This window comes from Lynx canadensis, chromosome X, assembly GCF_007474595.2.
Source record: "Lynx canadensis isolate LIC74 chromosome X, mLynCan4.pri.v2, whole genome shotgun sequence".
Classification (NCBI taxonomy): domain Eukaryota; kingdom Metazoa; phylum Chordata; class Mammalia; order Carnivora; family Felidae; genus Lynx; species Lynx canadensis.
The window spans coordinates 3,282,038-3,308,922 of NC_044321.2; the positions used below are offsets into that span (position 1 = coordinate 3,282,038).

At 44.3% G+C, this 26,885-nt stretch overlaps 1 protein-coding gene across 1 annotated transcript in view; it reads right to left on the reverse strand.

The window, feature by feature from the left end:
- NLGN4X (neuroligin 4 X-linked) overlaps positions 1 to 26,885 on the reverse strand; it is a 314,198-nt gene that overhangs the window by 220,444 nt on the left and 66,869 nt on the right. Inside the window, exon 4 of the mRNA XM_030306029.1 lies at positions 17,866 to 18,651. Within this exon, the coding sequence (XP_030161889.1) occupies positions 17,866 to 18,337 (472 nt within the window). The 5' untranslated portion in view covers positions 18,338 to 18,651. The remainder of the gene's footprint in view (positions 1 to 17,865; positions 18,652 to 26,885) is intronic.

A 26,885-nucleotide genomic window follows, 5' to 3' on the forward strand; every position in this document is an offset into this window, starting at 1 on the left:
TGAGAGACAAAGGTCTTCTATTCCCCGTCTCTGTGCTACTTTAACCCTCTTTTAATGTCCCATTTCTTGATAAACTAGCTCGGCAAAGTCATCATCTGACAAACTCACCCATTGGTCAACTGATTCAATAATCTGATCCACACTCGCTCCGTTGATGGCTTTTAAAAATGAGATGCCGTAAGCTAAGCAAATGAGTCTTTAGTGGTCAGAAATTCAGGCTGGAGGCCAAGAGAATGTAGGGGCAAATCACCTCTCTGCAGCGTAAATCAAATTACAGCATCTAGATGCCAGCTTGGGCCAAGCCAGGCAAGTTAACGAATAACTGGCACTCTGGGTAATTTATCTCCAAATGCAAATCTCAGCCTGTCATTTTCCTTCTTAAAAATATTCCTTCATGGGACTCCAGCTGTCAACAAGAGAATTCCCAAACAGGATACATGAGGTAATACATGCCAATTGCCTAGTATACTCCCTGGTGCTTTAGCAAGTGGTCAAGAAATGTGGGACGCTCTCCTCTTCCCCGGCCCGTTGGAGATCGATTGCAACTCGGCTCCAATCTGCTTCTGCAGGAATTATTTCCCCGGGTGACTGAACAACAGATATCATGAACGCTTTGCTGTCACTAAAATTTTCGCCAAGTATGTATTTATCTGTGAGGAATACAGACTTGTTAAAAAATAGTGGACCTAAATATATACAGCCTCCAACTCTTGATTTCAGCTCAGGACATGATCTCACGGTTGGTGAGTTCAAGACCTGTGTCTGTTGGGCGCCTGGGTGGCGCAGTCGGTTAAGCGTCCGACTTCAGCCAGGTCACGATCTCGCACTCCGTGAGTTCGAGCCCCGCGTCGGGCTCTGGGCTGACGGCTCAGAGCCTGGAGCCTGTTTCCGATTCTGTGTCTCCCTCTCTCTCTGCCCCTCCCCCGTTCATGCTCTGTCTCTCTCTGTCCCAAAAATAAATAAACTTTGAAAAAAAAAAAATAAATAAAAAAAAGACCTGTGTCTGGCTCTGAGCGGACAGAGCAAAGGCTGCTTGGGGCTCTCTCTCTCTCTCTCTCTCTCTCTCTCTGCCCCTCCCCTGCTTGCTTTCTCTCTCTCTCTTTCTCTCTCAAAATAAATAAATATACTTAAAAAAAAGATTTCTTGTATAGATGACTGACAAGACTGTACTCCAGAAAGACTTGAGTAAGATCTTGCTCATATATATCCGAGGTTGAGAGACTCTGCTATTAAGACCCAGCCTCTCGGCAGAGGATTGTGAATTAAATGCTATATGCCTATCTCTATGATTAAATCACATGTACAGCCCATGTGGACCCGGGTACGCGAACGTACATGTCCTCAAAATGTGCAGAAACCCTGCCTCCTAAATGCCCTGAAACCCTGTGTTCAACTTTCTTGCCAAGGGTCAGGAGCAGGTGTGGCCTCATCCCCCACATTCCTCCTTCCATTGTTCCAAACCATCACATGCCAACGTCTGGAGCGGTGGGTACCATTGCAGGCACCGGCTGATTAGGCTCCCTTGCTGGCTGTGGTAGCCACAGAAGGATCCTGAATGTCTCTACACAGAGCTGTGATATAGAACCTGGACTCAGGAAGTCTTGGTCCAGAAGGGGAATCCAAGGCCGGCTGGTTCTGGTCACTGTCCTCAACTCTATGGTTTCAGCAAACTTGCCTTGGTACTTTATATACACTGTAAGCACGTCCTTAACATACAAACCATGTACGTCATTCCAGGATTATATCATTAACATATCTCCTCTCTCTTTATTTATCTTTTATTTTCCTATCATAAATAACACCACAACAAAAATTCTTAGGCATCAATCTCTAGGAGCATTCAAAATATTATTTCATTAAAATGGATTTCTTGAGATGGAAGGAATGAATCAAAAGTTATGGACATTAAAACATTTTTCTCACACATACGATTATACTACTTTCCCCAAAACCTAAGTACCAACACACAAAAATGCGCACCAAAAAAAGTCATGCATGCACGTGATCTTCAGCACTAAGTATTTTTTAGTTTTGTCTTTGCTAATATTATCGGTAAAATCATGTTTGCTTTTATTAAATTGCATTTAATAACTCTTAATAAAATTACCTGGGAAACTCTCAGAAAGGCCTAGGTCTGAATTCTTTTCCCTTTTATGCACTGGGCCATTTAGGTAAAGGATGAACCCCTCCTGGCTTCATGTTTCCCATTTGTGACTTGGCACTTTGGAGAGCTATTGGGTGCACTCGATGATAGAAAATGCACAAACTTTAGTGCAAAGTTTCTGCTGTTAAAACTCATTTGCCGGGGTGCCTGGGTGGCGCAGTCGGTTAAGCGTCCGACTTCAGCCAGATCACTATCTCGCGGTCCGTGAGTTCGAGCCCCGCGTCGGGCTCTGGGCTGATGGCTCGGAGCCTGGAGCCTGTTTCCGATTCTGTGTCTCCCTCTCTCTCTGCCCCTCCCCCGTTCATGCTCTGTCTCTCTCTTCCCAAAAAAAAAAAAAACAAAAAAAAAAAAAAAAAAAAACTCATTTGCTGAATACCAACTCACATAATCTTCCTTACCATCACCATCATCACAAAACTCATCATCATCTTCATTGTTATTATCATCATCACCACCACCACCATCATCACTACCACCACCACCATCATCACTACCACCACCACAATCATCATCATCCACACCAACATCACAACCATCATCATCACCATCATCACTGTCACCATCACTACCACCATCAACACCATCCTCATCATCATCACCACCATCACCATCACCACCATCATCACCACCACCATCATCATCACCACCATCACCACCACCATCATCACCATCATCATCAACACCATCCCCATCATCATCACCACCACCATCACTGCCACCACCATCATCATCACCACCACCACCAGCATCAACACCATCATCACTATCACCACCACAACCATCATCATCACCATCATCATCAACACCATCCCCATCATCATCAACACCATCCCCACTATCATCATCACCGTCATCATCACTGTCACCATCACCACCACCATCATCAACACCATCCCCATCATCGCCACCACCATCACCACCAACATCACCATCACCACCGACATCATCAACACCATCCCCATCATCATCACTACCACTGTCACCACCATCATCATCATCATCACCACCATCATCACTATCACCACCACCATCGTCCCCATCATCACCATCATTATCAATACCATCCCCATCATCATCACCAGCATCATCACCACTACCATCATCACTGTCATCATCACTGTCACCATCACCACCACCATCATCAACACCATCCCCATCATCAACACCATCATCACCATCACCACTGCCACCACCACCACCATCACTACCATCATCACCACCATCATCATCATCACCACCACCACGATCATCATCAACACCATCCCCATCATCATCACTACCACCATCCCCACCATCATCATCACCATCATCATCACTATCACCACCACCATCATCCCCATCATCATCAAAACCATCCCCATCATCATCGCCAGCATCAACACCACTACCATCATCACTGTCATCATCACCATCACCACCATCACCACCATCATACCCATCGTCATCATCACCATCATCACTACCACCATCACCACAACCATCACCACCACCATCATCAACACCATCATCACTATCACCACCACAATCATCATCATCCCCACAAATACCACAACCATCATCACCACCATCACCACCACCATCATACCCATCGTCATCAACACCATCCCCATCATCACCACCATCATCATCATCACCACCACCACAGCCACCACCGCCACCATCACCACTATCATCAAAATCATCACCGTCGCCATCATCATCACCATCATTATCATCATCCTCATGGTCATTATCACCTCCATCATAATCACCACCATCATCATCTTCATTTCCATCATCACTATCACCACTATCATCAAAATCATCGTCTATTCCTACTACTACGGCTGTAGCTGCTGCTAGTATTACTATCTACAGTAATTCATTTATGAGGTGGCTATGTCCTCTGGCCATGGTTCTGTCCGTAGTTTGTTAAAAATTAGATTTTAAGGACCTAGAGGTAACAACCCCTTATTGTGTGTCTCTTAGCTGCCTGCAGATACATTTTGCAACCAGTTGCCCTTGGAAGTCACTCCACAAATTGACCCTGGTCTAAACTATATGAGCCATGGTTTCTTTAATGGGTTTCATTATTTTTTTTTCCAAATGGCAGAAAGGACTATTTCTTTATATTTGGTTTCACAATGCTTCAGGCCCATTTTTCTGAGGTCCTATTTATGACTATTTATTGTATCATGAATCTCATCATTAGCCATCATGTAAAGAGTCCTATAAATATGACAATAGTTAATACACACATATGTATGTTTGTTATGACTATTGCATGACAAAATCTTTGTCTATCATATGTGATGTTATTGTATGACTATTATATGACAAAATATTTGTTGGTGTCACCTTCACAGTCATTAAAATTCAAATTCTTAGGGCCCATCCCCAGAACTGATGAGTCAGTAGGAGCCTGGGTGATGGCTAGGAGTCTGCATATGAAAAAGTTCCTGGTCAGTTTGAGAACAACTGTGCTACGTCCTTGGAAGTCTGGACTATGCCATTATATGTATTAACTACAAGATTCCCAATGACTTCATGAAGGTAGCTCTTTACATCAAGGGTCAGCAACCTTTTTCTATAAAGGGCAAAATAGAGGGGGCGCCTGGGTGGCTCAGTCCGTTGAGCATCAGACTTCAGCTCAGGTCATGATGTCATGGTTTGTGAGTTCAAGTCCTGCGTTGGGCTCTGTGCTGACTGCTTGGAGCCTGGAACCTGCTTCAGACTCTCTCTCTCTCTCTCTCTCTCTCTCTCTCTCTGCCCCTCCCCTGCTCACGTTCTGTCTCACTCTGCCTCTCAAAAATAAATAAACATTAAACAAAAATTTAAAGGGCAGAACAGTAAGTATTTTGGACTTTGTGAGACATATGCCCTCTTTTGTAGCTATTTGACTCAGCCATTGTACCAAGAAAGCAGCCACAGGAAATAGGCAAATAAATGGGTAGGGTTGGGTTCCATTAACCTTTTTTGCAAAAACAGGCAGCATCATGATGGATTCTGCCTATGAGTCATACTGTCCCCTCTTGTTTCACATCTTTAAATGGAAGTGAGGCCCTGTTTTAGTTGAACATTTGTCCTTATTGGGTATTTCAATCTTCATAAGATCACATCTATCAATAGTCTCTGTAGGTCAGACAATGATGAGAGCACACTGTCTTGCAATTAACTGACCACAACAGTGACTTCAAATTCACTCTCTCGGTCTCTTAAACCATACTCAGCCAAAAGAATCGATATTGACATCAGCTTGCAAGCTCCATTCCTGACCACGGTGACCCCTCCACCTGAAATCCCCCTCACCCACCAATCTGGTCAACTGTTGTCTTTCATAGTTTGCCTCGGTGTATCCTGACCTCTCAGTCCAGAAACATGCTCCTCCCAGATGTTCCCATACCTCCCCAACTTGTCCCATCATGGCGCTGATTATACTAAGTGGTAACTCTGGTTAACTGTCCGCCTTCCCCTGTGTGATCTGCAGGGGAAAGGATGGCACCCTTTCGGCAAAGTGGCCAGACAACTGTAACATGCTCAGTAAGTATTCGTTGAATAAATAAATTTGTCAATTGCATTTGTGCTAATGTCAGGAGCATCTACACGAGGAAATGTTAAGAAACCAAAGAAATACAATGAAATGAGGGTACTGGTGGCACCTACTTGGATTTACAAAGCTGCGTAAGAACTGAAGACCAGGTTTTACTACTATCCTGAGAACCTGCCTACCTCAAACTCTCAGAGAAGCCCAATGAGCAGAGGAAGCAGCTGAGGATGATGCCCTGTGCTTCCTGCAGAATTCCCTGGATACCATCTTGTCAGTCATTTGTTCAGTGCCCGACAATGCAACTCTTACCGATCCCTCCCACCTACTAAAGGCTTAGTCTGAAATTTGTTCAAATTCAATTTCGTTTCTCCTAGATCAACTCTCTAAGTTGGGTAATCCTTCAGCAAACCCAGCCCTTTAGCTGGAATGCTTAGAAGAAACAGACACAGTAGGTTACGCCCTATCCTAATGAGCTTGGCCCATTTCAGGGCAATTTTTCCACCTGGAGTCATAGCTCATGTTAGCCCTGTTTCGCCACCCAAGGCCAACCTCCAGAGCCAGACATCCGTCCAGAGCACAGCACCCCAATGCCTCAGTGTTGTCCAAATACAAATTTCCTCACGTTTCAGAGTTGGCCTGTGACCCATGCTGAACCAGTGGCATCGTCCCCAGGCCAATGTACTTCTCGAAACTCAAGGGTGATATCACAGGGAAATGCTGGTGACCGTTTTTTACCTCCACATGGAGACAGCCTCACAGAGAGACAGAAGAAATCCAAGGATAAACCAAAAGTGCCAGGTTAGTAACGGCGATGATTCGGATCCAGAGCCACATGGCTTAAAAAGAATGAATTGCCCAAGTGTTCTGCAGGACAGATGGCTGAAATTATGGAGTCAGCAGCGCTGGTTACTTCTCTAGGGTCTGGGGGAGAACAATGTCACTCTCTCTCAGTTCTCAGTTTCCGGTGCTTTCTAGCAATCTTTGGTGTTTTCTGTCTTGTGGATCCACTACTCATATCTCTGCCTCCACCTTCTTATGGCATTTTCTCCATGTAGATCTGTCTTTTTCCATGTGTCTTCTATTGTAAGGACACCAGTCATAATGGACTTAGGGTCCTTCCTAACATAGCATGACCTCATCTTACCTTGATTACATCTACAAAAGCCCTCCTTTCAAAGAAGCGGACATTTACTAATCAGGGATTACAATTTCCATATTATCTTTCTGGGGGGACACAATTCAACCCATAACATGGGTCAACTCAAAAACCCAATGACAAGAGAAAAGTCTGAAGGACTAAGAGCCATGCTATGATCTGTAAACGTCTTTTAAAAGATTCCAACTGACGGGGCGCCTGGAAGGCTCAGTCAGTTAAGCGTCTGACTTTGGCTTGGGTCACGATCTCATGGTTTGCGAGTTCGAGCCCCGCGTCGGGCTCTGTGCTGACAGCTCGGAGCCTGGAGCCTGCTTCGGGTTCTGTGTCTCCCTCTCTCTCTGTCCCTAACCCATTCGCATTCTGTCTCTGTCCCTAACAAAAAAATAAATAAACGCACGTCAAAAAAATTTTTTTAAAGATTCCAACCGATAGTCTGTGGCCTTAGGATAACAATTTCAAATCTCACAGACCCTTAATTCCTCTCAGGCTAGGACCTCATAACTTCTAACCTGATGATTTCTGGCATCTCAATTATTCTTTTTAATGGGTGTTTATTTATTTTGGGAGAGAGCATGAGTGAGAGTGGGGGAGGGGCAGGGAGAGAGGGAGAGAGAGAGAACCCCAAACAGAGTCTGCAGTGTTAGCCCAGAGCCCGATGTGGGGCTCGAACCCATGAACTCTGAGATGGTGACCTGAGCCAAAATCAAGAGTTGAAAGCTCACCCTAATGAGCCACCCAGGCGCCCCTCAACTCAATTACTCTAACCTGTGACCGTTACTGAATATCCTGGAAATCAGTCCATCACCATTAACTCAAATCACAGTCAACTGTATTTAAAAACAGACAACGCCCTGCTTCCTCAAAACTACAAAGCAATTAGCTTCTTGGCTGTTCTATCGCAATTTTATGCCGTCTTCCCTTGTAACACCTCTGGGGCTTGGTATTTCAGGGGAATGGGCAGCACACAGGCTTTGGCCCGGCTGCAACTGGGAAAGATAATGCAGTCAACATCCTGCAGGGATATCCAAGCCTCAGCCGCAAATTACTTTGTCCCGGTGTGTGCGCACACACTTTATCATGGGAAGCAGAGGGATCCTGTTTTCCATTACTTTCTAAATCATGTCGTAAAATAGGATGCTACTTCTTTAAAAAATTATGAGAACATGTGACTTTCAGGCACGATGTATGTAAGCCAAGAGCTTCAGGCATTCGCTAAAGAAAAAAATCTAAGGTCAACTCCAGCCTTGTTTAGAACATACATCGTGATGGAGAATAAATCATCAGAGGTGCCTGGGTAGTTCAGTCGGTTGGGCATCTGACTTCAGATCAGGTCATGATCTCACAGGTCATGGGTTTGATCCCCACGTCAGGCTCTGTGCTGACAGCTCAGAGCCTGGAGCCTGCTTCGGATTCTGTGTCTCTCTCTCTCTCTCTCTCTGCCCCCTCCCTTGCTCATGCTCTGTCTCTGTCTCTCAAATAACAAATAAACACTGAAAAAAATTAAAAAATTAAAAAGAAGTCAGTTGAGCATCTACTGATTTTGGCTCAGGTCATGATCTCACAGTTAGTGGGTTCAAGCCCCGCATCCCACTCTGTGCGGGCACCTCAGATCCTGCTTGGGATTCTCTCTCTCCTGTCTCTCTGTCCCTCTCCTGCTTGCTCTCTCTCAAAATAAATAAATAAAGTTAAAATAAAAAGAATAAATCATCTTGGGGAGTCTTTGCACTGCTAGGTAGGAGGGTGGGTCAGTCTCATAGCCACGTGCTGGAGAAAGCTAAACCTGCTGAGGAGACCTACAAAAGTCTACACAGGAAAGGGCATAATACCTTGTCTTCAAAGATTTTCCAAGCAACAGAGTGAGCAAAAGAAGCATCCAAAATTGCCCCGGCTGTGTTGGTAGAAAGTTCACAGGTATAGATCACCAGCGCTTTGTCTAACAACAAAGTCAACTCTCTTAACGGAGCTGCAAAAGTCTTTCATGGCCAGGTCCAAAAAAGGCTGAGTGGCCAAGTGCTCCCCATTCACTCATTCATGTGACCGACGTCCTCCTGCCTAGAAAAGGTTTATGGCGAATGCAGTGCATGTGCGTTTGTTATATCTTGCCTGCCTCTCAGCACTCGCTTCATAAAAGAAGGGGCTTGGTTTTGTTCACTATTCTTTTTGTGAGTCTCAGCCCCTGGTCGCCTGGGTGTTGTTCCTTCTCTGCCTCTCTCCCCTCGGTATACGCTCTGTACAGACGCTGGCCAAGAGGCAATGCCCAGAGCATGGTGGATGCCCAGAAACGGTTGTAGAAGGAACAAATGAAAGAATAATCTCAAAACAAGTTTTAGAGTCCATCGGCGGTGTAGACTTGTAAAATAACCACAACTCTAAGGACACGGCAGATGTTACAACTGGGCATAGGGCTTCAGTGAGTAAAGAAGAGGCAAATATGGCACTAAGGAAGACGGCAGATGCAATGAGCCCTCGAGAGGAGGTCTTTGTAATTCCGTGATGGGCGCCCATCTTGGTGCCATCATGCACTCCAGGGAAATTTGGACCATGATACCCAACATACCAAGATCCCTTGATGGGAAACTTGAGACCATGGTACTCAACATACCAAGAGCTCTTCGTGGGAAACTTGGACCATGATACCCTATATACCAAGATCCCTTGATGGGAAACTTGAGACCATGGTACTCAACATACCAAGATCCCTTCGTGGGAAACTTGGACCATGATACTCAACAGTCCAAGATCCCTTCATGGGAAACCTGGACCATGATACCCTATATACCAAGATCCCTTGATGGGAAACTTGAGACCATGGTACTCAACATACCAAGATCCCTTCGTGGGAAACTTGGACCATGATACTCAACAGTCCAAGATCCCTTCATGGGAAACTTGGACCATGATACCCTATATACCAAGATCCCTTGATGGGAAACTTGGACCGTGATACTCAATACAGCAAAACCCCTTGATGGGAAACCTTGACCATGATACTCAATGCACCAAAATCTCTTGATGAAATGCAAGCAACTTGTAAAATGTACTACAGTGGAATTCGATCTCATTATTAGTTGATTTGAGCTCAACAGGAAAGATCTAATCTAAGTTGATAGATTTTAAACATTTAAATTTTCTTAGGGAGAATGCAGTTTTCTCTCTGTGCTGTGCTACTATTTTTGAATCTAAGCTATTCTTAAACACGCAAAACTAATGTGATAACTTTATTTCATAGTCTCTGGGTAGATACATTACAAAATATAGTGATGAGGGCGCCTGGGTAGCTCAGTCAATTAAGCGTCTGACGTCAGCTCAGGTCATGATCTCACAGTTCGTGAGTTCGAGCCCTGAATCAGGCTCTGTGCTGACACCTTAGAGCCTGGAGCCTGCTTTGAATTCTCTGTCTCCCTCTCTCTCTGTTCCTCCCCCACTCATGCTCTGTCTCTTTCTCTCTCCAAAAATAAATAAAAACATTTAAAATTTTTTTAAAAAAATAAAAATAAAATAAAATATAGTGATGAAAGTAATTCAGTAGATTGAAGAATTGGGAAGGAGGCAGAAATCTTTTAATAAATGATATATATATCTTTAATTTCAGGTGAGAAAAGTACATTTGAACTTGTTAAGAATGGAACTTTACGTTCTCTGATTTAACGTTACTGCCTAGTGGTGCTGAGAAGAAAAATGCGCATTGGAATTCCTGGGGATGGAGTCCCAGTAATGAATCCTCTGACGTCAAAAATGTAACGGCAAAAAACACCCAGGTGAGCGCTTTGCATGCAAGATTATACCATCAGTGCACTGTCCTATCATTTTGTTAGGTTTTATCTCTCCCTCCTCCCCATTTTTGCACTTTTTATGTCTTAGCCTATCTAGAGAAGCGATAAATGAGGAGCTTATTTGGAGGAGTTCAGAAATCCCTTCCTCACTGCAAAACATACGCGTATATGCCTTGTGTATCATGTCAGGATTGGGGGAAAACGTTCCCTTGTGGATCCGCTACAGAAAACATCAACTTACAGACTGCCCTCCTTTTATTTTTTTTCCTTGAGATCCTAACAACTCCCTGAATTCTTCTGCCCACTGAACCCTTTCTGAAACTTGAGTTTTGTTACAGTTCATTCATTTTCCAAGCAAAGAGCTTATATTCTCTTCTATCACCATTTGGACTGGTCCAATGCCTTGTGTATGCTAAGTGCAAATGGTCATTTTTTTAAATCGGTAATTTTTTAATGAATCAGCTAAAAGGGCTTTAAAGGAACAAACGAGAAGAAAAGAGATACAGAATCAAAATTGGGATGAGGAGATTCATAGATTGACTGGCTTGAGTTGGAAATAAGTCAACTCATAGCAGGTGAGTTGGATGTTAAGTGAATACTGGACTTCACTTGTGGATGGAGGGATGAGTAAGTCCCCAAAGAGATGATGCAGAATGTGGCTGAAGGCATCAGTTTAAGGAAGAAGGGGAGTTTACAAACTTTCTCCTATCTTGTGGAAACACACCACAAAACTCCCTTGCTGAAGAGTCAATCCCTCCTGCATTCCTCCCTTTCTGCTGGGAACAGAGCAAACGAGTATGTGCTCACAGCAGACAAGAGAGTGTTTTGCTTAAAGGGGACGTCAGAGTGCTTGCATATTCGGAGAGGAAGGGACCCGTATAGTGTTAGTATGTTCCAATGTCCAACTGGGCGTTTTCAGAAATCGTAACACATTTCATCTTCATTGGACAGTGGATATCGCGCTTGAGTGGATACCTTTCACACACACACACACACACACACACACACACACACACACACACGTTCACTTTCCGAAGTAATCAGATACATGACATCTAACAGGGAAATGTTTTTCACTTAAAAAAAAATCTGTGGGGCGCCTGGGTGGCTCAGTCGGTTGAGCATCCGACTTCAACTCAGGTCATGATCTCAGATTCGTGTGTTTGAGCCCCGTGTCTGGCTCTGTGCTGACAGCTCAGAGCCTGGAGCCTGCTTCAGATTCTATGTTTCCATCTTTCTGTGCCTCTCCCCCACTCACGCTCTGTCTCTCTCTCTCAAAAATAAACAAACAAAACATTAAGAAAAATCTGTTTCTCGTTTGTGGAAGCCTATTTCTCTGAACCCAAATACAGAATATCTGATTGGATCAGTAAAATAGAGACCAGTCACTTTTATTTATCTTAACGACTATCACTCTTTGGCTTTTGTCCTGGATGTCACCTGTGAGCTCACTGTGTGATCTGTAGGTCGGATGTGTTCATGTGTGGGCCCCCGCTTTGCACACCACACACCCTCCATGGTCGTCAAATCCAAAGCTACGGAAATCTTCGCTTCTGTTCGCTTTTGCTGCCATTTGGATAGGAGCGCTCCAAGGAGAGGCGCTCTTAGACATAAAAGAGGGAAAGTGAAATGAATTTAGTATGAAAACACCCTGGTTTAGTATGAAAACGGAGCAGGAAGGCAGGGACCTACTCCCGACCATCGAACACGAGGAACTGAATCTTCCAGTGAAAGCTCATGTAGCGAGAATAACATGAAATTCACATGAAATTCAACAGATAACGTACTGACCTCTTCCGTGTCAAAATTATCTGTATAATCATCTTGTTAATTATGATTCATAATTAAGCAGCGGCATACTCCAAAATTGCTATAATCCTAAACAATATGCAGAAGAGGTCTAAGAGGCCTGCTATTACCACTAATATAGCTGACGTCACTAAATGTGGAGAAGGTTGAATGTCTCAATCTTCTAAGCTGGTAGAGAAATGCAGGTTATCAGAAATCTACTCCAAGATAACCGTCTTCGCAAAATGCTCAATTCCCTTCCAGGAATCCTTGTCAGAGAGATTTCTGTTTAATAATCTTCCATAATTACCTTCCCTTACAAGATACTTCTACACAACGTCACAGACCCGAGTGACAGACGGAAATGACAATCCTTTGTTTTCACAGAGTTGCATGTTGATTCGTTAAAACATCTGTCTCACTGTGTTAACTCTAACTCGGTTACCCTTTTACTTTGTCACCTGCATGTGACTTACATGCATACAAATGGACTGAGACTTGATGAGAACAGAAAGGAAATTAATCTCTCTTTTATCTCACGTTTAAAAAAAAAAAAAGACTACTATTGTCTTTGGATGTGCAAACGCACTCTTCCAAGAAATGAATTTTAATGCTTTCTTGATGATTAATTTCTGTAACTCACACAGGATGCTAAAAACGCATTTGACAACTGAGGCTGGAAAAGACCAGGCTCCGGAATAAGGGAGAGCAGAATAATTCGGTGCTCTTGTAAAACAGTATCGTATTCTCTCTACATTCCCTTTTCTTAAAGCCATACTCAGCACTATCAGAAAGGATGGTCCCTTGATCCCGTTCCTTAAGCTGACCCGTCCACTACCACAGTAAATGATTATGTTACAGACAAGAAACATTTATTACGCACTGGATTAATATTTATATTAGACTCCACAAGCACATGCAATTTTGCTGATATGTTGTTTTTGTTCCCTTTTTGACGATGAATTATGCTGCACTAACATTGGACTACAGAGTGGTTACATGTGCAGGTTATATGTGTTACATATATGAAGTATCATATATGAACGCCTTAAATCCCAGTGGATCTCATTCACACCCACAGGAAACAGAGGCACGTACAAGCCATGTGACCTGTCCGCCGTCATCCCTTGGCTGGTAAGGGGAAAGGCTGGCATGTGAACCCAGGTGGGCACGTTCTTACAGCTATCTCTCTAGACTCAGCTGGAGGCGGGAAGCGGGTTTACATCAAAAAGCATAAAGATGAGGGTTGATGGGGGGGTGGGAGGGAGGGAAGGGTAGGTGATGGGCCTTGAAGAGGGCATCTTTTGGGATGAGTACTAGGTGTCGTATGGAAACCAATTTGACAATAAATTTCATATATTAAAAAAATAAATAAATTTTTAAAAATGCCCAAGTTCTATAATACTTAGTAAAAAAATAAATAAATAAAAATAAAAAGCATAAAGAGACTCTTATGGTTTGCCTCCCTCTCTGTTTGAAATAAGTGCATAAGAGAGTCTTAAATACAGAGAACTGAGGGTTGATGGAGGGGCAGGGGAGGGTGGGGGGAAATGGGTGGTAGGCACTGAGGGGGGCACCTGTTGGGATGAGCACTGGGTGTTGTATGTAAGCGATGAACCAAGGGAATCTGCCGCCGAAACCAAGAGCACACTGTACACATTGTATGTTAGCCAACTTGCCAATAAATTATATTTAAAAAAAAAAAAAAGCATAAAGCATCACTCTGCCCAGATCTTGGTAGGATCTTGAGGTCTACAGGTGAGGAGCCCAAACTATTTTGCTAACATGGGTGCAAACGGGACACCATTTAGACATGCAGCTCCCGTTGTGAGCGAGATTTAGTAGACAGAAGAGGACCACTTGGGTGTTTTGCTGTGGCTCATTCATTGACATTGACTCTGGAAATTTTAAATGGCCCTTCATGACATCCCTGTGTACAATCCCTCTGAAGTATGACACTTAGTAGGATTTGCCCTAGCCCTATACTATCACAGTGGACACAAAGGTTGCGTTTCTACCCAACAGAGTTAATGCCTCAACTCTGCAGAGTGCCCGCAAACTGGAACGAGTACCATCCCCTTGGTATGCGTGCAGAAAGCAGCAAATTTTCACCAGCCAGCATTAAGAAGGTCTTCCCACCTATAGGCAACACTGGAGATGGAAAGGAAAGCACACGGAGTCTCAGAATGGGTAGGGGTTCTGAAGGCTCAAAACAAACCAAGTGCTTCAGCCATTACTCTGTTTTCACCTAGGGTATAGGCTTCACTGTGGAGTTCTAGCAGGATTGTAACACACTGCCGTGCACGTTGCATCGTCACACAGCAGCAAACAGGTGTTACCTTACAGTTGGGAAGGTCAGGGTTGGAAGCTGGCACCGGGAGACAGAAAGCAGCAGAGCCAGGGTGCAGCAATGGATGGAGGGTCTTTGTCATTAACTGGTGGTCCCACCCAGGTTGTGCAAGCTACGCTCCCCTTAGCGTCAAGTCAACCGATGAGCCAAGGCAATGCCACACGCAATGGAAACGGCCCTTCGCCATGGAAGGTGTCACAGTTACAGGTGCCAGGGATTAGCAATGGAGGTGCCTTTGGGGAGTCGTTTTTTTGCCCACAAGCGTCCGTCTCCCTAAATTAGGAATCCTCATGTCCTGTGCGACCCCAACATCTAAGCAAGTGGTGGGTACTCAAGAACTATCTTTGGGAGTCAAGTCAAGGTGGGCATGGTCAACCCCGTCACCCTCTGATTGACACAGAAAGAATGAATCTAAAAAATTGAAGGATCGGGGCGCCTGGGTGGCTCGGTCGGTCAAAAGTCCAACTCTTTTTTTTATGTTTATTTGTGTTCATTTTGAGAGAGACAACGAGACAACAAGCAGGGGAGGGGCACAGAGAGAGATGGAATCCCAAGCAGGCTCCACACTGTGACAGCTCAGCTGAGCCGAGATCAAGAGCCAGACTCTTAAGCAGGTACACCACCCAGGTGCCCGTAACTGTCCGACTCTTTATTTCGGCTCAGGTCGTGATCTCGCAGTGTCTGAGTTCAAGCCCCGCGTCGGGCTCTGTGCTGACAGCTTGGAGCCTGGAGCCTGCTTGGGATTCTGTGTCTCCCTCTCTCTCTTCCCTTACCCTGCTCATACTCTGTGTCTCAATAATAAATAAACGTTAAAATTTTTTTTAGAAAATTGAAGGATCAAAGTGGTATATGCAATATTGCTGTCTTACATCATTACATAAATGCATTGATATGAGTTAAGGCAATCCATAAAGGGAGGTCCTTGGAGGAATCAGCATGTTGCCATTTCAATATGTTATTAAAGGCGGGGAGTTTATTCACTAAGTGAATAACCAACAATTAAATTTCTAAAGCTCCACATTGATTCTCAAATTGATGCAAATATTTTAAAAAAGAAAAGAAAAAGAAACCTCAAGACTCCTGACCCTACAGGCTGTGATTTGTTCTTTGTACAAACATACAGGCAGGTACACCTTCACTCACGAGCGAAATGCCAATATATATACGTCGTAGGAAAACACATTCTGCCTTTCGGCCCCTACTGGATTTCTGATTCTCTCGTCAAGATCACGTGAGATACTGTTTGCAAAACAGCTCTGAACAGGTAAGCAAGCCACGCTGGCCTTACTCTTTTAAGTTTGGATTGCTTTTCCATCAGGTAGCATTTCCCAATTCCTAGTCAGTAGCAGACCACAGTGAAATGGCCAAATCCTTCGTGTTTCCGAGCTACACAACTGCACATCTCAGTGCTGCAGTCAGGAAGGCTACTGACTTTTCTCCGGGGTTGGTCTCTTTCGGACCAACCGACCTCTCACCGGGAGGGGAGAGCCACAGAGTCCCCAGCACGGCAAGCGTACCAGGACGGCGATTTTCATCCTGTATGCTGTGTTGTTCTCTCTGTCCTTTTCTGCCTTTGCTTCTTCTAATTTCTTATTTGCATAGGTCGCGAGGAGAACAACCACCACCCAGCTAAGCGGCTTCAGAAGTGAGCTGTCTCGTTAGTTTGGGGTATGGTTATGCTTCCCTACAAGCACCACCAGCCAGAGATTATAATTATATTAGTGTACAAATAGAATAGTGCACTGTCTTTCCTCCTCTTTCTCCGGGGGTTCTCTGTGATGTGGGTAATAGACCACCACGGTCTGGTGTTTCGTGACGTGCTGAGGCTACCTTTCAGCACGGACAAGGACACAGCACAGGACAGCTGATCCAATTTTGGACACCGTGGATCCCTTCTTGCACGCCCTCAGGCAAATCTTAAGTAAAAATCATTCTCCAAGGATTAAAGGGGGGCAAAAAGAACAAAAAGAAAAAGAAATCTCTCCCCTAAAAGATGCAAAGGACACATTTTCGTTTCTATAGTTGATGGTGTCTATGGTTCCTGTAAATTACTTCTTTTAATTCCAGTAAGATGTACCTTTCAGGCTTTTGTCTCCCCTTGTCTAAAAATAGCATACGCAAATGGTCAGTGAGAAATGTGTTCACACTGCAGCATAACATTAGTCTGGTTAGCCTTTACAAATTTTTTTGTTTTTTAATTTGAAATCTACACAGACAGGAAGATAACCAAATTTTACTACCGTTGGATTAAATGAATAAATCAAACATCATTGGTTCTTACAGATTTTCATGGCTGTGCTACTGAGAAGAAAGGGAACATTTTGTTCAAGCAAGCACATTATCTCCTAATGTAGCTAGAATCATGTAAGGATACTCGTTAGCCATTTGACTGCTGTGAATATTAGGAGGAAACAAGCTGTAAATTTATGTTAGCAATAATGAGTCTAAACAATGAAATCCAACCATTGTATGAAATATCCCTTGCTTCTACGTTTAAAACAATCAGTGGTTTTCCTTTCAAGACTCGGAAGGAAGGAAGGAAGGAAGGAAGGAAGGAAGGAAGGAAGGAAGGAAGGAAGGAAGGAAGGAAGGAAGGAAAAAGAGGGAGAAAGGAGGGAGGGAAGGAAAAGAAAGAAAGAGAAAGAGAGGAGGGAGAGAAAGAGGGAAGGAAGGAAGGAGGAAACTGCTAAAATCTTTAGGCATTAATGAAAAAGAACCATGCCTTCTAATTTTCAGTTTGCAACTTAAACATGACAGTGTTCTTAATTCTATTGTTTTCTATAGACTCGTCCCTTTACAGATGATGCGGGCAGAAAAGGTAACACTACATGCTCGCACTGGTTATCCGCTGCAGATACACATTGTAAACACGCTAAAAAGGCAATAGATGAAAATAATTAAGTCATTAATTACAGCACCGTCCATCTCTGAGTGCTCGGTAAATACAAGGGGAATGAAGCATAAATTAGGGTCGTCGCTGCATTCACAATATGAAAAATGTAAACAGGTTATAGGAAAAAATATCATGCACAGGACATTCGAAAACCCTGTTGGCAAATCCAACACTGGGCGAGCACGTGCTGTTTACTGTTTAAATAAACTACTCACCATCCTCCGTGGGCACGTAGATGTTTAAGTAAAGGCAGTCTTCGTTTTGATCTTGAACGTAGGTCATTAAAGTATCCAAATTAGCAGTAAACCAGATGGGCAGCATATCGTGTAATAAAGACCTCTCGTCCAGGTGTTGGGGGCACACAGCAGCGAACTGGGTGGCATTTCGAACTCCAGTCCATGAGGACGGGGGCTCTGGGGGCTGAAATCGCCTCTCTCCAGTGGGAGGAGAGGCATACGGGACCCCCAAGTACTGCTCCACTGGACCCAAAATCTCATTGGGCAATGGTGTTCTTAAGCCCCGGATTTTGCCATAATTTGTGTTGACCACTGGATACTGTGCTTGGCTGTCACTGAGCGTGAACTTAATGGCAAGAGCGGTTATCCACAGGAGAACATTGGAGTTCAACATGACGCAGACCGGGGTAAAGAACAACGGAAGCCATAACAGTCCCTTGGGCCTCGACATTGTTCACTTCCACATCCGCGGGTGTCCGTGTGATACAACTCCAAGCAAACAGAGCCGTGAGGCGAGCCCGCAGAGAGATAGGGCTTTCCAGGGAGCAAAGGACCCAGGAGGGGAGCCTCTCAGATGGGTCATAGACAGAGCCCAAGGTTAAGAAGAAACCCAGCAGTTGTCTCGGCAGCCCATTGCGAGAGAGAGCAGCCCTCTCTTAATCCTGGCACCGAATCCCGGCAAGTGTGAGGCTCCAAGGAGGCGGTGACCATCCGATACCCGAGGACAAGGATTCCTTAGGAAAACTCCCAGGCAGAGCAGTCCGCCTAATGGGGGAGAAGAAAACAAAAGCAAACACGGATGATGATAATGAAGCCAAGGGTGCCATGCAACCCTCACCATGACTCTATGAAATTCCTATTTGCTGCTGAGCATCTATCTTCATGTAACAGAACCTAGCAAGAGCCTCACTTGTCTTAATTCTTGTTGGGTGCCCATGACCAGGAACGACACGGGACATTTAGAAGACATTCAGCATTTGTTGAACGTTGTCTTTGTTGAGTTGCCCAAAAGTGATACATATTGCTCAAATGACATCTCCCAATTTCACCTTTAGCTACAATGACCAGCCAATCAGTGGACAGGTGCTTCCCAATGTTTGTCAAGCATTTAAGGAAACTGTCACTATTCCCCAAGGTCTGATAGTCATGGAACATATGAAAATTTTTTCAGTACAAGGAAAGGAGAAGTGTGCACGCTCAGGGGCGCCTGGGTGGCTCAGTGGGCTAAGCATCCGACTCTTGGTTTCAGCTCAGGTCATGATCTTATGGTTCATGGGATGGACCCTGAGTCAGGCTCCATGCTGACAGAGTGTAGCCTGCTTGAGGTTCTCTCTGTCCTCTCCCTCCCTCTCTCTCTCTCTCTCTCTCTCTCTCTCTCTCTCTCTCCCTCTCTCAAAAAAAATAAATAAATAGACTTGGGGAAAAAATGAGTGTAGGCTCTGGATACTAATCTCTCTTGGGTTACTTAATGGCACCTATCTTTAGACTCCACACATCATCACCCTGAATCTCCACATCCTTGTAAGAACTGAGCATGACACTGCATTTCAAGTACATTCTGCAGTGCTTGTCCCATCAGGACATCATTCATCATTAAAAGTGTTGATACCTAAGCCATCCAGGGTAAACTTCTCACCTTGCAGCCCATTTTAAAAGCTGATGGTACTTTTGAGTTACCCTCCCACTGAGTCTGTTCTCCCAGACTTGTCTCGATGTAGATCTTATGACTCTCACTAGATCAATCGTTCCTCTTACGGCATTAAGGAATGTTGTGCATGAGCAGGAAAGGATTGTGAATGATCCATTAGGGATAGAAAATATTACATTAGGTGGTGCAAGGAATCCTATCCTTAAATAGAGTGTTCTTCAACTCAAAAACAGAGAATGCATTTGTAAAGATGTTGTGGGCAATTCAGATTATTTCTGGACTAGACCATAAGCACCCAGTTAAGTGCACAGTGGAGGAGAATATGTCAGGAGAATATGTCAACGAGCTTTTTTCTTTAATTAAACCTATCGGTGGGATGCCTGGATAGCTCAGTCACATAAGCATTCAACTCCTGGTCTTGGCTCAGGTCATGATCTCAGGGTTGTAGGATCAAGCCCGCATCGGTCTCCATGCTGAGTGTGGAAACCTGCTTGGATTCTCTCTCTCTCTGGCCCCCCTCAAAATAAATAAATAAACGTAAAAAAATTAAACCTATCAGAGCTGGAACTGTCATGGAGCTATACCACCTCTGGGGGAAATTCCATAGTCTATGACTTCCTGGGCCAAGTTCATCAGACCTGAATGAAAATGCACTGGCCATTAATTTGTGATTCTGAGAGACTCAGGTCCTCAAAAGGCTACCTCTGTGAGCTGAGGGAAGGGAGCTGAGCTGCTGGGAATGTAGGTCAATGGTGTGTCAAACCTTCTTCATGGGGTGTGGCGAGCAGGACTGAGAGGATCTACAAGCCACATGCGTGTTAAGAGTACACAATGGGATCAGCCCTAGAGTTCACGCTGAGCCCAATGATCAAGCCTGTCCTCTGCCTAAACCGACCTCCCCACAGGGTTCTGAGGGCCAGAGAGAGATCATGGACCAGCAGGACCTAAGAGAAGGTGTTTGGGGACGTGTGAACACCTTATAGGTAATGTTCATCAGTTCAGGACTGTCTTACTTATTTCCTCATTGTTTGAAATTTGGCTAATTTGCATAAAAGTAATCTGATCTGAAGCCCATGGTCTCTCTACCTCAGCAGTGTTGCCATTCTGCACCATGTACTTCTTTGAGGCAGGTGATGTCCTGTGCCTGGTAGGGTGTTAAGCATCCTGTCTGGACTCCACCTGCTAGATGCCAGTAACACCTCCCCACCCAATTTGAGCAATCACAAATGTCTCCCGTTATTGCTAAATGACCCCAGAGTGAGGACCACAGTCTGAGTCATCCAGCATGGAATTCTGGGGGCCATGTAAGTGACTTAGGTATCCATGGGTACATTTTAAACATTATAATATGTTTGTGGGGAGCCTGGGTGGCTCAGTCGGTTAGGCGTCTGACTTCAGCTCAGGTCATGATCTCAGAGTTCATGAGTTCAAGCCCCACGTCGGGCTCTGTGCTGACAGCTTGGAGCCCGGAGCCTGCTTCAGATTCTGTGACTCCCTCTCCCTCTGCCCCTGCCCTGCTCGCACTCTGTCTCTGTCTCTCAAAAAGTGAACAAACATTAAAAAACGTATTTTAAGCGGTGCCTGGGTGACTCAGTTGGTTGAGTGGCCGACTTTGGCTCAGGTCATGATCTCTCAGTTCGTGAGTTCCAGCCCCACGTCTGGCTCTGTGCTGACAGCTCAGAGCCTGGATCCTGCTTTGGCTTCTGTGTCTCCCTCTCTCTCTCTGTCCTTCCCCAGCTTGTGCTCTCTCTCTCTCTCTCTCTCTGTCTCTCAAAAATAAACAAATGTTAAAAAAAATTTTTTAATGTATTTTGAAAAAAAAACCTTTGTAATATGCTTGTGTGTGTGTATATGTGTATGTGTGTGTTACATTAAAATATCTGACAACTTTAAAACTTTTAGCATTACAAGTAATACAGAATTCAAAAGTAAATCTATTAAACACACATCATCATCATGATTTAAAAAATCCCTATAAATTCAACCAACCAACATATTTGGGGACTAAAAAAAAAAGTCCTCTCATGTAAATGTCAGACACTGGAAAATATTTCAAAAGGGGTGAAGTGTTGTTATATATGCATATAACATATATATACTTAATACATTATACATTGCATACATCTATATATAATCTTCTATATATTGTACATATTTTATAAATAAAAGGGCATACTATAAAGTGAATTAGTAGAGGGGCACCTGGGTGGCTCAGTCAGTTAAGTGTCCAACTTCAGCTCAGGTCATAATCTCACAGTCTGTGGGTTCGAGCCCCTCATCAGGCTCTGTGCTGAAAACTCAGAGCCTGGAGCCTGCTTCAGATTCCATGTCTCCCTCTCTCCCCATCCCTCCCCTACTCGCTCTCTCTCTCTCTCTCTCTCAAAAATAAACATTTAAAAAAATTTAAAGCGAATTAGCTGAATAAAAAATTTTAATGAAAAAATGTAAAAATGATGCCATTGAATAGATAGAATTTGAGAGTTAAGAACGGCTTTATAGCATGTTTTCTCTGCAAAGGTTGCAGAAAGAGGAATATCTAATGGTGGCATTTCGGCATGATTTATAACTTGATAGGGTCTTTTGTAATGATTCTCCACAGGGCGGTTATTCTGTCTGAGATTGTAATTAAGGCAAAGCTCACGCTGTGCAGGCGTTTCAGAATATAAATGGGTCAAAATAAAAGTCGCAATACATTTCTCCCCAACATGCGCATCACTCAAACGGAGATCGGCTTCATGTTAAAATAGGTACTTCGTGAACATGAGTCCTGACCAAACTTATTTTGGTGTCTTGAACCCAACGAGGAATAAAAGCATGTCCCCCATCCCCTGGGTGTTCAAAACTTTACGTTTCCATGTGGTGACAAATACGTGAGAAGACGGAAAACTTTCTGGATACATCTTCAAAAGCCCAACCACTCCACTTGGGAAAAAAAAAAAAGGTGGGGGGAGGGAGCCAGAAACAACTCTCCTCCGTGAGGCTCTCAGCTACGCGGGAGGCCTGAGATTCACGGAGGGCTGGTGTCCAGAGATACTCTGAAGAATCACGTTCATCTGACCTCATGAGCATCGGGAATAAGAACAGCCGATTGTGGTCCCTGCCCAGTTAACGCGCTTGTACAACAATCCTTCCACAGGGTTTACTAAGAAATCTGAGGATCGCCATTCTTCCAACTATGTGCAGCCTGCACACACACACACACACACACACACACACACTTGTCAATCCCTACCAAGGTTCACTCAATGCCAGCCATCAGCCAATTAGCATATTTTTGCATATATTTAATATTCTGGTCTTACCTCCTAGGTGAGCAAGGTTACAATCCATTGTCTTTGGCGAACGTTACAGCACATTCACTTCTCATTCACCTATGAACTTTCAGTTGTGAAAATCGGATCCCACAGAAATCTACCGTGTTGAACCATGAAGCTCAGATGTAGATAAAGTAATTGGACAGTAAATAAAGATGCCAACTATACAGTCTGGAAGGTGGTTGCATGCTGCACTGCAGGCTCAGGGCATCAATCAACACCACCGCCTGCCTGCCCACGTCTGTTCTTTAATGGGTCAGGAACACACCTGAGCCACAGTGGAAAAGGAACTGGAGTTTCCAGCAAGCGGATCCACAGAACCCGGACTAAACACAGGAGAAAGAGTTGATGGCTTCCATATGGTCCAGTCAAAATTGACTGGATAGAAAGATACTTGACAGTTGTAGCCCAAAACTCAGGTCAGGAATAAAGGGATTTTCTAGAGTCAACTCTGTGGACAACAGGATGCTACGATAGCCACAGCAAAACCTAATCACAGGTCAAGAAGCATTTCAGAAAGATCAGCTTCATAGGCGGTGGGAACACAGTGGTGGATGAAGACATGACCCCAGCCCACTACAAGCTACGTTCTCACGAAACTACCCTTAAGAGTACGGCTCGATTCCTCATCCACATTCTGTGCTTAGCAAACACAAAGATCAGCACGGACGGAAAGGCCATTAAATGCTTGATTTTCTGTGTCTAATTAAGCTATTACGAAAAATTATTTCCAAATCTAAATCAAATAAGTTGCAAATATCTGCAGCTACGGGTGGACTTCTGTCACCAAACTTGGTCCTGCATCTTCAAAGTCACAGTGTCATGTCTCCAGAACCTTCTCACTTACATTACCTTGTGGTGTTCAGAAAACTCTCATTTTTGATCCCGTCGAACTGGCCCTGTCCTTTGGTTCCCTACATTTTAATAACTGGTACCATTATTTGTCAAGTTATTCAGGCTAAGTTAAATACCACCTTTGGCGGGCGCCCCTTCCCATAATTCCATACGGTAAGTCCTCAAATCTGCCAAGGGTCTTATGGGACAGGAGGCCTGACCTCAGTCATTATGGCTGAAAGATGGAAAAGTCAAATGGTACCAAGTGTTGAGCCAGGACGTAAGGCAACTAGAAAACTCATACGTGCTGGTGAAAATTAGCGCCGTCCCATTAGAGAACAGTTTGGTGTGCCATGGGGAAGTCAACCACAAGGAAGACTTTGGTTCCGATTAACTGCACACACATGGAGAGACATACACATACTACCTGGTGTTCCTCATCTCTGTCTCTGCTCTCAAGCTTCTTTAATATGTGTGTCCAGAGACACAAAACAGTGTCCCCGTGCAGACATAGTCACAGGAGCAAGGAGGATAACACAGATGTGCATTACCAGGAGAATGGACACATAAAGGTTGGCACATGCAAAGAGCACCCTGCCCAATAGTGAAAAATGAATGAAATACGGACATACGTATCAAAATGGAGAAATCGCCAAAATAAAAAGCAAGTCACGGAAGAATATGCATGGCGTGGTTTTATTTATATAATACTGTATAAAACTAAACAGGGCATTGGTTAGAGCTTATTTGTACTAAAATATTAAAAGAGGGGCCCCTGGGTGGGTCAGCCGGTTTAGCCTCCGACTCTCGATTTCGACTTGGGTCACGAGCTCACGGTACGTGGGATCAAGCCTCACATCAGGCTCTGTGCTGACAGCAAGGAGCCTGCCTGGGATTCTCTCTCTCTCTCGTCCTCTGCCTCTCTTCCCCTCTTTCTCTCTCTCTCTCTCTCCCTCTCTCAAAATAAAGAAATTAAACGTTAAAAAAATGAAATACAATATAAAAAAAGCAACGGCACTTTTAAAGCCAAATTCTGCTTGCGCCTGGGACACGGGATGGGGTAGAAACAACACACGCGTGGATAGACACAGACACCGATAGTGTCCTATTCTGTCGTCGGACAGCAGCATATGCGTTTAATTTTTATTTTCAAATCAATGCATATAATTTACGTATTTACGCGAGTCTTGAAAAATGCAAATGTTAAATGTTAACACACCTTCATGTCCCCACGCACCATCCAAACAGGTTTAAAAGTTGAAGGAGAGACAGAAACTGGTTTTTTTCCAAAGTTATGTTACGAGCCCCAGGGACCAGGCCATCCGCTGACATAGCCCGTTCCTGGCAGTATGACTAAAATGAATACTCAGCTCAGCTGCGAGTGCTCCTGTCCGGTCACTAATTAGCCAGGTGACCTGTGGCCCATCGCTTAGCGCCCAGGGGCTTCAGCCCCCTGAACGACACAAGGAGGGCTTGGACAAATTGGCCTCTTATGATGCCTTCAGCCTGCGGATTCTCTGAAACCTCACCCTATTATCCTCCACACGGAGTGTCCATGAAATAGGGAAGCCGGTGGGAAGAAGAAAGTCCCCCAGTGAAGCGGTAAGACCCGACTGGGGTGAGATAACTGACAGGGAGAAACAAGGGAAGGTCTGTTGTGTCAGAAGCAGCTGAAATTGCCTTACAGCCACACCCGCGAAAAACGCATTTCGGGGGGCACCTGCCTGGCTCAGTCTGTGAAGCCGCCGACCTCGGCTCAGGCCGTGATCTCGCGGTCCGTGAGTTCGAGCCCCGCGGCGGGCTCCGTGCTGTCAGCTCAGAGCCTGGAGCCTGCTTCGGATTCTGTGTCTCCCTCACTCTCTGCCCCTCCCCCTGTCGTGCTCTGTCTCTGTCTCATAAATAAATGAACATTAAAAAAAATTGAAGAAATGCATTTTGCAATACCAGAGAACATATATTAGCAGGATAAATATGTCACCAACTTCTTTCACCTGATGTCTCCATCGAGATTCAGGAAGAAGATTGTCTTGCATGCAATATTCACTCATTTCTTATATTATTTGTTCTATATAAATGATGTAATCTTTTTCTATCCTATCTAAGGATGTGGAGTTATTTCATGAGAGTTTGTCCTTAAAATTTTTATACATGCATAGTGTGTATAAATGCAACAGACATTGTTTACGTTTATATAGTACATATGTCTACATACGACATATATGTTCCACACAAGTATTCCACTGTACGTGACATATAGGCAAGTTTTTACACATACAAGTCTACCAATCCAAATTAATAATGTAGTTAATAATATACACGTACATGTGTGTCTCCAAACTAAGCCACTGAAATATTAAGCACATTAGCTTCAGAAACTGTGCCTTCTCCCTTTTCCGTAAACCCCCACAGTACCCAGTTTGGTGCCCTTTATGTTGTAGATAATCAATAAAACCAGTTGTATGTGATGTTGCTTATCCCCTTCCAAACAGAGGGCTCGAAGCGTGACCTATGTGAAGAGCAAGCCTCACAGACACACGGAAAGGCGTCATCATACCGATCTGCCCGCGTGTTGAATAGCTGGGGGCCTTCTGGGGCTTGGGCAGGAACATGATCTGAAGGCTCATGCCATCTACCTCTTAACCCGGGCTTTAATATGAACTCCATCAGCAACCCCAGAGAAGGGCGTGAACCGTCAGGGACTCTAGTTGCTTCTGTATAAAATGGTCAGGGTACAGGATGCAACTCAGGGACATGAGCAGGTATGTTCCAACACATGGAACATACGTGTGTGTGTGAAAATAGACATATATTTATATAGTATCTATAAATACACATATGCATCAATGCATATAAACATATATACATATGTATACAAATGTGTAAATTTAGAACAAGAAGTATCCTCCCAGGAAATGCTCGCTAATTATAATTACTTGCTGAAGGGCGCCTGGGTGGCTCAGTTGGTTAAGCATCCAACTCTAGATTTTGGCTCATGTCATGATCTCGCAGTTCATGGGTTAGAGCCCCGACTGGGGCTCTGTGCTGACAGCGTGGAGCCTGTTTGGGATTCTCTCTCTCCCTCTCTCCCTCTGCCCCTCCCCGCCTTCTCTCCCAAACATTTTTTTAAAGTAATAATTACTTGCTGAGGTTCTAAGAAATGCTTTCACTGCAGGAGCCGCTCTCCTAAATATAAAGAAATGTCA